This window comes from Triticum urartu, chromosome 2A (genome assembly GCF_056163025.1).
Source record: "Triticum urartu cultivar PI428250 chromosome 2A, HENAU_Tu73, whole genome shotgun sequence".
NCBI classification, from domain to species: domain Eukaryota; kingdom Viridiplantae; phylum Streptophyta; class Magnoliopsida; order Poales; family Poaceae; genus Triticum; species Triticum urartu.
Genome location: NC_141874.1, coordinates 650,430,186 through 650,447,153, shown reverse-complemented (window position 1 = coordinate 650,447,153; position 16,968 = coordinate 650,430,186). Strand labels below are relative to the sequence as shown.

The 16,968-nt window shown below is 45.3% G+C and overlaps 1 protein-coding gene across 1 annotated transcript; it reads right to left on the bottom strand.

Annotated features, from left to right (window-relative positions):
- Positions 1 to 626: 626 nt before the first annotated feature.
- AGO7 (Argonaute family protein) lies at positions 627 to 5,341 on the bottom strand. The gene is made up of 3 exons (XM_048702880.2): positions 4,692 to 5,341; positions 2,502 to 3,753; positions 627 to 2,364 (listed from the first exon to the last, which is right to left on the bottom strand). Exons 1-3 carry the CDS (start codon positions 5,140 to 5,142, stop codon positions 918 to 920), a joined length of 3,150 nt encoding a protein of 1,049 aa, XP_048558837.2. The 5' UTR covers positions 5,143 to 5,341; the 3' UTR covers positions 627 to 917.
- Between the last annotated feature and the right edge of the window lie 11,627 nt (positions 5,342 to 16,968).

Genomic DNA, 16,968 nt, shown 5'->3' with positions numbered 1-16,968 from the left:
CAACCATTGAGATCGGTTGCTTCCTGTTGCTCTACATGTTGATTAATTTATTCATTCACTCAATGTTGATGTACATGTTGTATAGCGTGCACGTGTTGCGACGTACTACAGGACCGACCGCAGGCCATTCACGCACACACGTTGTTGGATGAAGCTCAAGGGGCAGTTGTGTGGGACAACATGTGCCGACTTTGGCTCTAGTATCGTTGAATTTGGAATGGATGATTTCGAAAAACTTGTTGAACATCTGGTTATCTCGTTGAATTTGAACTATTGCTGTACTAGAGATATTTGCATGGATGAATTATGCTATTTTTTATAATTACTTTGAGTGTTGTGGGCTTGGTTTAGTAAAACATACAAAATATCGGCCATTTTATTTAAATTATGTCCAAACTTTGCTAAATTCTGTCATGTTTGATAAAATTCATCCGGTTTGTTGGAATGTGGTTTGAAATGTATGCGGGCATGGTTGAATGGCCGGCTTCCTTGAAATGTATGCGAGCATGGTTGAATGGCCAGCTCCCGTACCACTGTTCGTGAACTAGTACGCGTACAAATAAGGTGTCCAATTTTGGGGCCAGAGTTGGAGATGCCCTAACTCTGCCTATGAATGAATAAAGAAGGGATTTTAGTGCTAAAAAAGGGACCAATTTCACCATCCAGGCTGTAGAAAAGGCAAAGCCCCACCATAGCAGCATAGGTGGTACGTCTCCAGGAATGCAAGCAGTTCGGTATCAGAATTTTGCATAATGCAACCAAGCACCAACATCCAACCACTGTAGGATGCTGCTGCCATGCGCATGATCGTTGTCCAAGGACACCACTATACATGTTTCCTAGATAAATTCGGGCAGATGCAGAATACACTGCAGAAGAAGAAAATGTGCAAAATACATTGGATCCAAGGCAGAGCATCAGCAGTAGAACATGAGCCTTTTCACACTGTCACTGACCTTAGGCAGGGGCGTCGTCTGCAATGGAGTGGATCTGTACAGCGTCGTGCAGCTGGTGGCCACCGAATCTGACCTCTCAAGGTACAGCCTGCCCCTGTACGCGGCGAGGTGCGCATAGTACGCCGGGGGCACAAGGGACACCGGCCTGGTGCACCGCACGAAGGTGTAGCAGAGATTGTGTATCAGCTGCTGCACCTCGTCGGACTGGAACCTGTTCTCGTCCAACAGGACGTGGTAATGAGTTGGACGGCTTGTCCCCTTGGTGCCCCAGTGGCTGCACAGGTAGAAGTCGAATTCCCTCGGGTGCGTGATCACCGTGTCGACCACCGTCCCCGGCGGTATGTTCTGATCGGAATAGTGTGTGGAGCCACCGTTCTTCTCCCTGTGGAAGAGCCTGGTGTGGTGCCTCTTCTGAACCACGACGAACGTGGTCAGGGGCTTGTAGCCTGGGTACCTCAAACAGGCCACTCGCAGGGCATGCATCTCCTCCTTGAGGACCTTGTCAAACTGCGTCTCGCTCACACCATCCCGGAAGAATATGATTCTACCAGGGAGCTTGCCAACTTCTTTCAGGAACTCCTCAAGCAGTTCACCAGTCATCACATCCAGGTGTTCGATTATTTCTTTCCGGTGCGTCTGCGACCTCATCCTGGAGATGTACTTGTTTGCCGCAGGCCAATTCATGCTTGCAACTACGGCGACCACCGACGGGCTTGAGTCGTCGAGTGGGTGAGGGTGTGTGACATCAGCACCCATGAACATCACTGGCTCCTCATCTGAAAATATTCTGGGAATCTGGCATGGCAGGCTGTTGTAGAGGGAAACATTGCATCCCCCAAGCTTAGCATTCATCTTTAGGGCTAAATTGGCCACAAACTGCACGGTCAGCTTGCTTAAGTTGGGATAAAGGCAACACTGTGTCACAACACCAATGGACGTTTCAGCAATCCGTTTCAGGTCAGCATACCCACGGTGCCTCCGTTCCATGACACAGATTAGTAGTTGCAGGTTGCCTGATGCAGCTTCTTGAATTTTCCCGAGTTTACTCTCCAAAATGCCAGGATTATTGAGAAGTTGGATCCGCTCAAACAATGGGCTGATGACGGGTTTCTTGTTTAGAAGAATCCCAAGCTGCTCACACCGACTTGATAGCTGGTTGACAAACTTTGGAATGTAGGAGTGCTGCTCCGGGGTACCACCAAAGCTTATCAAGGCCCAGTTTTTAATCTTGGAGCCATCAGTAACATGGCTGTCCAGCAAACTCCATTGACGATCAAATCGGTGTGGCGTCATATCCGTAATGCGCCCTCCACTACCAAACTTGAGTCTTGGTGGCAAGAGAACCCTCCCAGAGAGTTGTGTCATGTCCTTTGACACTTGGAGATTGAATTGGTCGGCGTAAGAATTACTGCAAGAAAAGTAAGGTAGCTATGATTAAATCTGCATGACAGAGTCATAGAGTATCTTTTCTTAGAACAAAAGACACTTCTATAGTTCACAAGTGCTGCTGCAAAACTATTATAAGACAAGTATGATGAACCATACCTTCCAGCACCAAATTCTTCTTCGACAATGCCCTTTATGATTCCCTTTCTTTCGCTTGGTCTTTGGCACCCCATTCTGAGAACCTTGGAGGTTTGTTCATCTGAGAGCTTGCCAAGAAACTTCTGACCCTCACAAACTACACAAAGCTCCATTGGCACATAACATGGTTTGCTCCGACCAATCTGCAAGCATGGCATGTTCCTGAACTGTATATCATGGTTGTATTGCTCCTTGAAGTAATCCACCACCATAAGATCTTTGGCACTTCGATCTCGAAACTTGAGGTTTTCGGTTGTCTCCTTGGTCAAGCTATGCACATGGTACCTTTGGTCGGTCTCACGATGGCATACACGAACCTGAATGTTCTTCAAAGCTTTCTCCACCTCTCTCCGCTCCTCTTCTGACAAAGCCCTAGTTTTTTGATGTGAAAGGTCCTTCAAGAAGTCAAAGCGCTTCTGCAAGTAAAGAATCATGCCCGTGCTCTCGTGGAATGCTGTGAGTGAGAGGTCAACATTAAGGGCAAGACCTTGCTTGGTTGGTCTCAGGCTCTGAAAGAAACCTCTTAATCCAACAGCCCCACCACCAATCTCCCTTGCTTCTCCCATAGAGCGTGGATACAAAGACCGGCCTACTAGAACGGAACTTTCCATGGCACCTTCTCGCAAGATGACTTCCAGCGCATGGAGGTAATCTTGAGGCAGTGAAATGCCATCCTTATCTTCGGTCAAATACTTATTCAAGTCCTCACCACTTAGCTTTGAAACCAATCGAATGTTCACCTTGAAAACTTTAAAATTCTGTTTGTCAAGCATGTGTCCATTCTTTTTATCTACTGGACATCGTGCTGATGCAACTGGGAGATTGACGAAGAACTCAGCCTTGTTCTCCTGAAACTCAATAGCACTATAAAGGTCCCTGCGGCCATCAAAGGCCGGCAGCGCACCGGATAGAACACTTGAATTTTCTTGAACAAGCTTGTTCTTGATCATTCTTGCTGTTTCCTTCGATGGATGTGGGGTAATGTCAATATCATACTGGAAAATCTTTTGATCCGGACTGAACCGCACAAGGAAATAATTTGCAGAAAGAGGAATCACAGCCCCCTCGATCCCCCCACTGTCTGGTCTCCGCGCAATGGGACTTCTTTGGTGATTGCTTGAGGGCCTATGATGGCCGTTTGCATGATCCATTCCGACATCAGATGCCTTCCTCTCATGTATGGAGAACTTTTTGTGCGGAAGCGTCTTGGCATCTGCTAGTACATTGATACTGACATGTAAGGAGCCAGAGAATCTAATCATATGTACTAGTGGTTACAGGAAGATAACTTCTCATGTAAAGCAAGGGAATGACAATAGCAATAGCTATATCTTATACTCCCTCCGTTCCTAAATATAAGTCTTTCTAGAGATTTCAACAAGTGACTACATACGGAGCAAAATGAGTGAATCTACGCTCTAAAATATGTCTACATGCGGATGTATGTTGTAGTCCATTTGAAATGTCTAAAAAGACTTATATTTAGGAATAGAGGGACTAGATAACAAGTGCAACCATGGAGCAAATAGATAGCAGTAGCACAAGCACCAAGATAATGGCACATGACTGTACCAACAAAAAGGAAGAAAAGGTAATTGAACATTTTTTTTACCAGCAGATCCTCCCAAAAGATAACCATGCCCCCATTCATGAGGAGTGGAAAGGGGTCTAGCTTTCAAGTGAGAAAGGTGTCATCCACAGTACCGCAAATAGCACTTTGGCTGTGTCTCAGCTCAAACTGTCAAAATTGCATCCCACCTTCCGAAGGAATGCAGATTAATCCAATATATGGCACAAAAGGAACAGCAGACAAGCATACAATCAAAAGTACAAATCCATGAAATCACAAGCTTCCTGACATTCCATTTGACTAACTATACTGCACTGTAGTATTGATCCGAAAACACTGTACTGCATTACCTTTGTATGGCAAGCCATTAATCCCTAACTATACAGCTAGCAGACACCACTTCACATCAAACTATGCATCATCATCACCCATAAAAAAAATAGCTGCAAGTAAAAACTACTCTAGCTCGCATTGAGTAATATATTGGGGGAACACAACCACCCAGGTATTATATATGAACTAGTAGTAGAAAATACAAAAACAAAGATGCGGGAAGTAACCGAGAAAAAGGTGCTTTTTACCCTGCGGGAGCGGCAGAAGCGCGGCGGTGACGGCGTGCGGGGGCGGCGGCGGCTTCTTGGATGGCCGGTGCGTCCACATTGGCCCCCTCTGCGCCGCGCCGGCCATGGGTTTCCCGTAGCACGTGGCGGCGGCGGGGAGCAGGTGCAGCGGCGGCGGCTGCTGCAGGTACAGCAGCACAGGCGGCGGCAGGGGCAGCGCGACCGCTCCGTTATTATGCGCGCGGCCGGAGTTTATAGGCAGGGGGAGGAGCGCCGGGTAGGCCTGGATGATCGGGTACTGTCGGTGGCCGCCGCCGCCGCCGCCGCTACCGTAAACTCCGCTCCACTTCCACCTCCCATTCCCGCCACTGCCGCCGCCCCCGCCGCCGCCGCCGCCATTACCACCAGCGGTTCTACCATCGCCCCCTCTTCCGGCCTTCCGCTCGAACTTGGGCCCCCCTTCCCTCTCCATGGCCGCCAAGGACTCGCTGGGAGAATTAACCCAAACTAATCTGTCCGTATGCAGATTTTGGTGCGGAAGTACCCCAGCTTCTTGTCGTGTTCTTGGGCTGTGGGTTGGGGTTTTCTTGTATGGTTGGAAGGTAGGGGGGCAAAAGGAAGGGAAGGAAGGGGAAGTGAAGGAAGGAGGAGTGGGGGTGGGAAGGGGGGATGGGGTCGGCATTAATGGGGTGGCAGAGGGAGCGTCTGCGCAGGCAGCTGTGCAGCTGTGCTGCGCAAAGCCGGAGCTGTGCTGCGCCACTGTGCGAGATGCAATGCTCTCCTGCTGTCGCCTTAAAAGTTTCTAAAAGTTTCCTCCCTTCTGCTGCTGTCCTGCTGCCTAGTCGTCTTTCCGGTTTCTTGGAATATCTTCAATAGTTTGTGTGTCATTTTGTTGATAAAATTGTCTAGATCATCAAAACAACCTGTCATGAAAGTAGTACTTCAATAGAGTGTCTAAATCATCTTTGAAGAATATTTGAGCAATTTTGCATATCATTTAATCCTGAAATGCGTAGATAATTCATCACGAACATAATAAGCATGAAGGTCAAATGAACAGTAAGTATACCCATAGTATAGACATATAATCAAGTAAATATTATGATATCGACATGTCCAAATCAATTGATAGTACTAATAATCTAGACGCAATCCCTAACGGAAAGGGATACGAACACATACAACATGGTGGATGAAGAGGCATTCACAGTCGCATTGCCATCACCAGGTAGTGACATTTTGGTGACGAGATAGTCGTCGTTGAGAAAGTAGTCATGTGCAACCACAGCAGAGAAGAATCCAGCAGTTACATAATAACAAGAGACGGGGTTCCGGAGGCCTGCTGTCTCACTTCTCGGTGCACGTGGAGAAGAGAGATGGGAAGAGGTAGGCAGTGTGAAGCTTCGGGACGATGCCGCACGCGCACAAGAGAAGTGGTGATCGCTTATAGGCGAGTTGCAACTGACCACTCAGAAAAGGAAGAGAAGCGGTGTGCCACTAGGGAGGGGGAGAGAAACAGTCCACAACAATTCAGTTTCATCTTCCACTAGCAAAAAAACGTTTTGATTTCTTTCTTGCGTGCCAAAAAGAAGGCATCGCACACACGTTGCATAGGTCCTAGCGTGGCTCAAATTGATCACGAAACATGAGGCGGACGACGAAGGAAAAGTGCGTGTATATGACTTCTTCTCGAGCTCTTACTGTTGCATGGAACAACTCACCTTATATGTTTTTTTAGAATTGAAAAGCACTTTATTCAAACATAATGTTCGGTAGAATACAAATAACATCTGGCCTATTAGTGAGTCATAAGTGCCTACCAACACCTAAAGACAAAGCTGCCCTGGACAGACTGTGTGCCTCAAAATTCAGTGCCCTGTTATCATGTATGATTTGCACCGCCATAAAGCTCTAAATCTTTCTTTTGATTTCATCAATAATCATTCCCGAACGACCCATGTAACTTCCTTTGACATGGTTAACTGTCGCATCACAGTCCGTTGATAAAACTAGTCTCTGGCACGCCAAATCTGCAGCTAAAGACAGCCCCTCGTTGCACGCCATTGATTGCAGAATTTCAGGTTCAGTCATGTCTGGAATTCTCGTGGCGGAGGCTCCCAGGTATTCACCAGTGTCATCTCTACAGATAGCTGCAATAGCATCCCTATCTCATTCCTACCTACAACAGCATCAACGTGTATTTTGACAAATCCCGCTGCTAGAGCGCTCCATCTTGTTGCAGCCGATCTCAGTTGCGGTCTTGCCATTTGCTTAACAGGTAGTTGACCCAGATCATTCAAAAAACACCGAATAAAACAGAAAGTCGACAGTGGTGGCTAAAAGATGCCTTCATGAATCGCCTTGCGTCTGTTGGAGAATGCAGTATTTTAAAAAAAATCCTACGATCACGCAAGATCTATCTAGGAGATGCATAGCAACGAGAGGGGAGAGTGTGTCCACGTACCCTCGTAGACCGAAAGCGGAAGCGTCTAGTAACGTGGTTGATGTAGTCAAACGTCTTCACGATTCAACCGATCCTAGCATCGAACGTACGGTACCTCCGTGTTCTGCACACGTTCAGCTCGATGACGTCCCTCGAGCTCTTGATCCAGTTGAGGACGAGGGAGAGTTTCGTCAGCACGACGGCGTGGCAATGGTGATGATGAAGCTACCGGCGCAGGGCTTCGCCTAAGCACTACGACGATATGACCGAGGTGTGTAATTGTGGAGGGGAGCACCGCACACGTCTAAGAAAAGACTTGGTGTGTCTTTGGTGTGCCCCTCCCACGTATATAAAGGAGGGGGGGAAGAGGAGGTCGACGCAAAGGGGGGCGCGCCATAGGGGAGGAGTCCTACATGGACTCCCGGTCCAAGTAGGATTTGCCCCCCCCCGTTTTCTATTCCAACTAGGAGAAGGAGGGAAGGAGGAAGAGGAGAGAAGGAAGGAGGGGGCGCCACCCCCACCCCTTGTCCAATTCGTATTGGCAAGGGGGGCGCGCGTCACCTCCTGGCCGGCCCTCTCTCTTCTCCACTAAGGCCCATGGCGGCCATTAACCTCCCAGGGGGATCCGGTAACCCCCGGTACTCCCAAACTTATCCGAATCAACCCGAACCATTCCGGTGTCCGAATGTAACCTTCCAATATATGAATCTTTACCTCTCGACCATTTTGAGACTCCTCGTCATGTCCGTGATCTCATCCGGGACCCCGAACAAACTTCGGTCATCAAATCACATAACTCATAATACAAATCGTCATCGAACATTAAGCGTGCGGACCCTACGGGTTCGAGAAATATGTAGACATGACCGAGACACATCTCCGATCAAACCAATAGCGGAACCTGGATTCTCATATTGGCTCCTACATATTCTTCAAAGATCTTTTATCGGTCAAACCGCATAATAACATGCGTTGTTCCCTTTGTCATCGGTATGTTACTTAACCGAGATTCGATCGTCGGTATCATCATACCTAGCTCAATCTCGTTGCCGGCAAGTATCTTTACTCGTTCTGTAATATATCATCCCGTGACTAACTCATTAGTCACATTGCTTGCAAGGCTCGTAGTGATGTGTATTACCGAGAGGGCCCAGAGATACCTCTCCGATACACGGAGTGACAAATCCTAATCTCAGTCTATGCCAACTCAACAAACACCATCGGAGACACCTGTAGAGCAACTTTATAATCACCCAGTTACGTTGTGACATTTGATAGCACACAAGGTGTTCCTCCGGTATTCGGGAGTTGCATAATCTCATAGTCAGAGGAGCATGTATAAGTCATGAAGAAAGTAATAGCAATAAAACTAAATGATCATTATGCTAAGCTAACGGATGGGTCTTGTCCATCTCATCATTATTGTAACATCCCAAATTTTCAATTTGGAATGTTACACATTAGGTCATCATGCATATCATATTTTATTTTGCTTTTGGTTTTGATCCTAAAAAATCCTAAGCAACTCAAGGACCCACGGATAGAGTTGGGGATTTCGTTATTTACATATTTGAGTTTTCTCAAATTATGTAAACAGGATCATTTGATTTTATTTATTTTATCATCAATTATTTCTATTACAAAAATAAGAGAGCGGGAATAAAATGACTTTCCAAAAATATAGAAATATTGATGATTTAATAAAAAAATCAAATAAGTTTTATTTCGGAGTTTTTCGGTATTTTTATTTGAATTTAGGAAAAATGCGCGTTTTTCAAAGTTGTAGTTTGGGCCCAGATAAATGTTCACTTTATCGGGCTTGATTTTAGGAACCCGGCAAAATTTATTTCGTGATTTTTGGAGTCCATTTAGTATTTCTTTTTATTTTTCTTCCGAGCGAATTTATAAAAAAAAACTGGAACCGACTCCGGGCCGTACCCCGCCAGGAAACCGCCGGCCAGGCCTTTATATAGCGCCCGCCCGGGCGAGAGAGAGAGCCAGCCCAGCCGCTGCGAAACCCTAGCCACGCGCCTTTCGAGGTTCGCCGCCGTCTCGTTTTTCCATGCTGTTTAAAAAAATATTTTTTTTTCTGTTCGTCGTTTTTCCTTTTTCGTCGGATTTTTCGCGGTTATTTTCTGATCGCGATTTCTGATCCGATTTTCGTTTTAGTATAACTTTTCGCTCGTTTATCGGAATCAGGCGATTCAAGCGCCTGGAGTTTCGTCTCGAAACCCTCTTTCCGAATAATCAACTTAAACAAGTTTTTGCTACTGTAAAATTTGCCCTAGATCCGGATTACTAGAACGAAGTTGTTTTCTTTCGCCGTTTGATTTCTTTTGCTTCGTTCGATTTGATTCTTTTGCAAACCAGGGTTCTTAAGTTGAACTTTCTGGTTAGATCTTCTATTTGAGTTTTACATGTGCATTAGATGAGTACTTATTGTATGCTTGTTTGGTTGTCTGCGATAGAATACCCGGAGTGCGCCGCCTGTTACTTCGAATCTCTAGGTTACGCGGATCATCAGCAAGGCAAGTAACACTTTGATCATACCTTTTCTACAACCCAGTTTTATTGCATTAGATCAAACCTCACACATTGCATGATTAGGATCTAATTAAACTGTGGGATGGGAAGTAGATGAGGTAGTACCTATTACCTGTTTATTATCAAACCTTTGGGAGTTACTTCTATGTTTGCTTATTAGGCCATGCTATGCTAGTAGACGTGGATTGGGTGAGTGATATCCATGACAGATGTGAGATTGTTAATTAAGGGTTTAATTAAGGTGGCAACCTAACACACATCTGGGTGGATTGAGGCACCTGGGGTTACCAGGACTTGCCTGTTTTCTTTGGACCGCCACCCAGGCTCAAAGGGATCATGAGATTATTCATACTAGAAACTTCCGTGTGCAGCCACAAGCCATTATGGGCTCTGGCATAGTTGACTAAGTTGTGCGAACTCTTACAGTGGTAGACTAGCAGATGTAGGGGAAAGTAGGTGTACCGGTCTACCCGTCGTAAGGTGCTAGCGCTTCTGAAAGACTGTGTCTCGGTCATCCGTCTTCTCAAACACCCTGCAGTGCGAGAAACCAAATGGAGGCGATCGAGTCTTGTGGGGAAAAGTGCGCAAACCTCTGCAGAGTGTATAAACTAATCATGGTTAGCCGTTTCCCCGGTTATGGACATCTTGAGTATCTAGTACCTGGATTATCATGTGAATCTCAACATGTTACTCTAAAATTAATATTGTTGGGTTTTAATGATGTTACTTAATTGGGATTGAGGATGCTGTCAACCATTCTCAATGTTTAACAACCACCATGATAGTAATTAATTTTATTCCTTTGAAGTAGGGAAAAATTGGCTTTACGCAAAAACAGTAACCATAGAGCTTTCCACCAGCCAAATATGCATATAGTATAGCTGTTGCATTCCATTACTCTCTATGTGTTACCTTGCCAACATATTCCATGTGCTGACCCGTTTTCGGGCTGAAACGTTAATGTTGCAGACTTTTCAGACGACGATTGAGGTTTTTTAGGTCATGGTTCTATACTCAGTGATGCCGTTGGAGTTGATGGACTCACTTATCTTCCAAGCCTTCCGCTGTTATCGTCACTAGATGGCCTTAAGCCATATTTATTGTAATAAGTTCTCTTTTGAGACACTCGATGTAATAAGTGTGTGATTGCTACTCTGCTATAAATCCTCCGAGTACTGTGTGGTGTCAGCATTACTGATCCAGGGATGACACCGGAGCACAGAGATCAGACTGTTTGAGGTCTGGTCGCTATAGAGATGGTATCAGAGCACACGCTGACTGTAGGACACGACCACTAAGCTAAAGACCTAGATCACTACTCACTCTCTTCTCTTCTGACTTCTCATCTTTTCTACTCTTTAGGATGGCGGATGCAAGGAACAAGTTCACACAACCAGATGAAGATACACCCTTTGGACGCCACTTGAAGGAAGTCACTAGATACCTGAACATAGGAGTACCAAGCTTCACGGGAATCTACAACGCCACTTTACCTGAAGAAGAGCGCTGGATGATTCAAGTTCAAGTTCCAGGAAGGACGTTCATGCCAGTCACTGAGCCCATAGAGTTTTCTTTTGATGCACCAACTTGGAGTCTAGGAAAGAGCATGGCAACTCACATCGCCATGGGACGCATTGGAGAAGTCTACCGCAAGGATCTCAAGGATACTATCTACCAGATTTGTGGGCGCCGAGATGAACACTAGGAGATGATCAGCACCAGGAAAGATAGATCAATTGCAGCTTTTATCCAGGAGTTAAACCAGCACATTCGACGACAGGAGAATCAGATGTGCGCTGACATGATAGATCTGAAGAAGGCTAAGACTAGAATCAAGGAACTAGAGGAAGAACGCAAGGCTACGCGCGAAGATTATGAAGAAGAAATTAAAGTATTGGTGGAGAAGAATGACGATCTGATCAAGAAGATTGGAATATTTATGGGAGGCCCGACACCAGCAGATGAAGACGAAGAACCCAAGGAGATTAGCCCGGAGGACTACATCATCATTGACGGCACCGACTCGGAACAAGATAGTAGCGATGATGACTATGTGGATGAAGCAGGAGCAGATAACATGGAGTCTACAACCGTAGAATATTTCTAGTAGACCACCTCATCAGTAGTAGTAGTCCCCCATGTAAATATAGTAGTCCGAGCACTTTTGCGATAGCTAGACCGATTGTATGCCTTTGTTTGATTGATTGAAGTGAATTGTGTGATTTTGCCTCATGTGCATATGGGTAGTGTTTTCCCTTTAGACCCCCTCTATTCTTATATCTCGTATTTTCTAAAACCCTCAGATGCCTTCGAGACGTGACCCCGGATTTGCTTTTCCGCCGGAGCTCACCCAATTGATCCAGCAACAGAACACCTTGATGCAGTTGCTAGTTCAAAATCAGAATCAAGGGAACAACAACAACAACCCACCACCACCACCACCACCACCTGTTGACCACTTAGCCTGTTTTCTTAGGCTGAATCCGCCGGTGTTTTCCAGTAGCATCGAGCCGATAGTAGCAGATGATTGGCTCCGCAAGATAGCTAGGGAGTTGACCACAGCAGGATGCACAGATGTGAAGGTTAAGTTTGCCGCACATCAGTTAGAAGGACCCGCAGCATCTTGGTGGGAGAACTTCACAGCCACCTTCCCAGTCGACGCTGTCACATGGGACCAGTTTCAGCAGGCTTTTCGTACTGCCTATGTTTCAGTAGGAGCAATGGCCATGAAGAAGCGTGAGTTTCGTAACTTGCGCCAAGGAGGACGGACAGTTGGCCAGTATGTGGAGGAGTTTAGTAAGCTAGCACGTTATGCCCCAGATGACGTTGCTACAGATGCAGCTAAGCAGGAGAAATTCCTGGAAGGACTGAATGATGAGTTGAGTATGCAGTTAATGGTAGCCACCTTCAACAACTACCAGGAGTTGGTAGATCGTGCTCTTATGATTGAAGGGAAGCAACAGCAAATTGAGAACCGCAAGAGGAAGTATGGACAAGGAAAGTATAATTCAGGAGCTCAGCAGAAGCCTCGTTTTACCCCTAGACCAGGAGGACATTTTCAGCATACCCATGGAGTAGGTAGCTCGCACAATCACAATGGCACCAAGAATGGTAATGGGAATGGAGGAAGTAATGGACAGAACCGCAACACCCCATCAACCCCAGCCAAGAAGGACTTGAGCCACGTCAGTTGCTATAAGTGTTCGAAGCCAGGACATTATGCAAATGACTGTCCTGAAGGACAAAACGGCAATGGAAGCTCTGGAAAGAAGCCGAACCCTTTCAACAGGGGACAGGTGAACCACGTTAATGGGGAGGAGGTTAAAGCTCAGCCCGATGCAGTAATAGGTAAGTTTTTGGTTAAGTCATTTACTGCACTCGTTCTTTTTGATACCGGTGCATCGCATTCATACATATCAAGGGGATTTGTGGAAAAGTATAGCCTGCCCACTAGGATTCTTAAAACACCTATGCTAGTAAGCTCACCAGGGGCGGAGTACATGGCCAGTCAAGGATGTTTTCAAGTGCCATTAAGTATAGGAAGGCATGTTTTCCCAACGGATTTAATTATTTTGGAATCCCAAGGTCTGGATGTGATTCTTGGTATGGATTGGCTGTCGATGTATGGAGGAAACATCGATTGCGCCAGTAAGACAATTTTGCTCACAACGCCAGAAGGAAGAAGGATCAAGTATGTATCCCGACATACGCCAAACAGGACACAAGTAAATTCCTTATCAGGAGTTGTGCAGGAGGAAGTACCAGTGGTAAAGGATTTTCCTGATGTATTCCCCGAAGAGTTGCCAGGCATGCCACCGGATAGAGACATTGAGTTTTTGATTGAGCTTTTGCCAGGCACTGGGCCAATATCGAAGAGACCATATAGGATGCCAGCAAAAGATTTGGTGAAAATTAAGAAGCAGATTAAGGAGTTACTGGATAAGGGATATATTCACCCAAGTTCTTCGCCTTGGGGATCACCAGTACTTCTAGTGGAGAATAAGGATGGATCGTTAAGGATGGTTGTTGATTATCGAGAATTGAATAAAGTAACGATTAAGAACAAGTACCCACTACCAATGATCAACGATCTGTTTGATCGATTGCAAGGAGCTAAAATGTTTTCCAAGATCGATTTGCGATCAGGATACCACCAGTTGAAGATTCGAGAACAGGATATACCTAAGACAGCATTCACCACAAGATATGGACTATATGAGTATACCGTTATGTCATTTGGACTGACTAACGTGCCTGCCTATTTTATGAACATGATGAACAAAGTGTTTATGGAGTTTTTGGATAAGTTCGTCGTAGTGTTCATTGATGATATCCTGGTTTATTCGAAGAATGAAGAGGAGCATAAGGAGCATTTGCGTTTGATACTTGGAAAGCTCAGAGAACACCAATTATACGCCAAGTTCAGCAAATGTGAATTTTGGTTGAAGGAAGTAGGATTCCTCGGACACGTTATATGTGGAGAAGGTATAGCAGTAGACCCCGCTAAAGTTGAAACCGTGACCAAGTGGGAAGCCCCAACTACCGTTGGAGAGATCCGGAGTTTTCTTGGACTCGCAGGATACTACCGGAGATTTATTGAGAATTTCTCAAAGATCGCAAAGCCAAATGACGGAGTTGCTGAAGAAGGATACTAAGTTCAAATGGACTGAGGAGTGTGAGGCTAGTTTCCAGGAGTTGAAGAAACGTTTGGTTACCTCACCAGTGTTGATTTTGCCAGATCAAACCAAGGATTATGAGGTGTATTACGACGCTTCACGTCAAGGACTTGGAGCAGTGCTTATGCAGGAAGGAAGAGTTGTTTCGTATGCTTCACGACAACTGAAGCCCCACGAATTGAATTATGCTACGCATGATTTGGAGTTAGCAGCCGTAGTGCATGCATTGAAGACATGGAGACATTTCCTCATTGGAAATCATTGTGAGGTGTACACGGATCACAAGAGTTTGAAGTACATTTTCACGCAGAAGGAGTTGAACCTCAGACAAAAGAGATGGTTGGAGCTCATCAAGGATTATGATATGAAATTACATTACCATCCCGAAAAAGCTAATGTAGTAGCTGATGCATTAAGTCATAAGAGTCATGTCAATAGGTTAATGACGGGAGAAATACCCAAGGAGTTAGCAGAAAATTTTCGTGAACTATGTTTGGAAATAGTTCCGAGAGGCTATGTAGCAGCATTGGAAATTCAGTCAACTTTGATGGATAGAGTCAGAGAAGCTCAGAAAACTGACAAAGAGATTGCCGCTATAAAGGAGAAACTGAGCAAGGGAAAAGCTAAAGGATTTCGTGAGGACGAGCACGACACCCTATGGTTTGAAGATCGTGTTTATGTGCCCAATAACCCGGAAATCAGGAAGTTGATTCTGCAAGAGGCACATGATTCACCGTATTCGATTCACCCAGGAAATACCAAGATGTATTTGTATTTGAAGGATATTTTCTGGTGGACCGGAATGAAGAAGGATATTGCGGAGTATGTAGCAGTTTGTGATGTATGTCAGAGAGTAAAGGCAGAACATCAGAAGCCAGCAGGATTGTTGCAACCATTGCCGATACCCGAATGGAAGTGGGATAAGTTAGGCATGGATTTTATCACGGGATTACCAAGGACTCGTTCAGGCTATGACTCGATTTGGGTTGTAGTCGATCGATTGACGAAAGTAGCCCATTTCATCCCAGTAAAGACCACCTACACCAGTGCTAAGTTGGCAAAGATATACATGACCAGGATCGTATGTTTGCATGGAGTTCCGAGGAGCATCGTATCAGACAGAGGAACCCAGTTTACCTCAATGTTCTGGAAGCAGTTGCACGAGACTTTGGGTACCAGGTTAGAATTCAGTACAGGTTTTCACCCGCAGACAGATGGACAAACCGAGAGAGTCAATCAGATTTTGGAGGATATGCTGAGAGCTTGTGCGCTAGATTATGGATCTAGTTGGGACGATAATTTGCCATATGCAGAGTTTTCTTACAATAATAGCTATCAGACCAGTTTGAAGATGGCACCTTTCGAAGCTTTGTACGAAAGGAGGTGCAGGACACCATTGTCATGGGACGAAGTTGGAGATCGCCAGTTGTTTGGACCAGATCTGATTAAAGAGTCTGAACAGAAGGTGAAGTTGATTCGCGATAGGCTCAAGGTAGCCCAGTCCAGGCAGAAGAGCTACGCAGATTCTAAACGCAAGGAGACAGTTTACGAAGTTGGAGACAGAGTTTATCTTCGAGTATCCCCACTTCGAGGGATTAAGCGTTTTGGAGTTAAGGGGAAGTTAGCGCCACGATTTGTAGGACCATATCGAGTTTTGGAGCGTATGGGAGAAGTGGCCTACAAGTTGGAATTGCCAGAAGTATTGGCAGGAGTGCATGATGTGTTCCACGTTTCTCAGTTGAAGAAGTGTCACGCGGAGATGGCCGACATACCTTTAAGAGACACAGTGCCATTGGAAGCAATCCAGTTGGATAACAATTTGACCTATGAGGAGAAACCAGTTAAGATTCTTGAGTTTGCCAGCCGAGTTACTCGTAGCAAGGTTATCAAGTTTTGCAAAGTTCAGTGGAGCCACCACACGGAGGATGAAGCCACCTGGGAGCGAGAGGAAGATTTGCTCAAAGACCACCCTCACCTATTTTCTAGCCAACCTGAATCTCGAGGGCGAGATTCATCTTAAGGGGGGTAGGTTTGTAACATCCCAAATTTTCAATTTGGAATGTTATACATTAGGTCATCATGCATATCATATTTTATTTTGCTTTTGGTTTTGATCCTAGAAAATCCTAAGCAACTCAAGGACCCACGGAGAGAGTTGGGGATTTCGTTATTTACATATTTGAGTTTTCTCAAATTATGTAAACAGGATCATTTGATTTTATTTATTTTATCATCAATTATTTCTATTACAAAAATATGAGAGCGGGAATAAAATGACTTTCCCAAAATATAGAAATATTGAAGATTTAATAAAAAAATCAAATAAGTTTTATTTCGGAGTTTTTCGGTATTTTTATTTGAATTTAGGAAAAATGCGCGTTTTTCAAAGTTGTAGTTTGGGCCCAGATAAATGTTCACTTTATCGGGCTTGATTTTAGGAACCCGGAAAAATTTATTTCGTGATTTTTGGAGTCCGTTTAGTATTTCTTTTTATTTTTCTTCCGAGCGGATTTATACAAAAAAAACTGGAACCGACTCCGGGCCGTACCCGGCCAGGAAACCGCCGGCCAGGCCTTTATATAGCGCCCGCCCGGGCGAGAGAGAGAGACAGCCCAGCCCCTGCGAAACCCTAGCC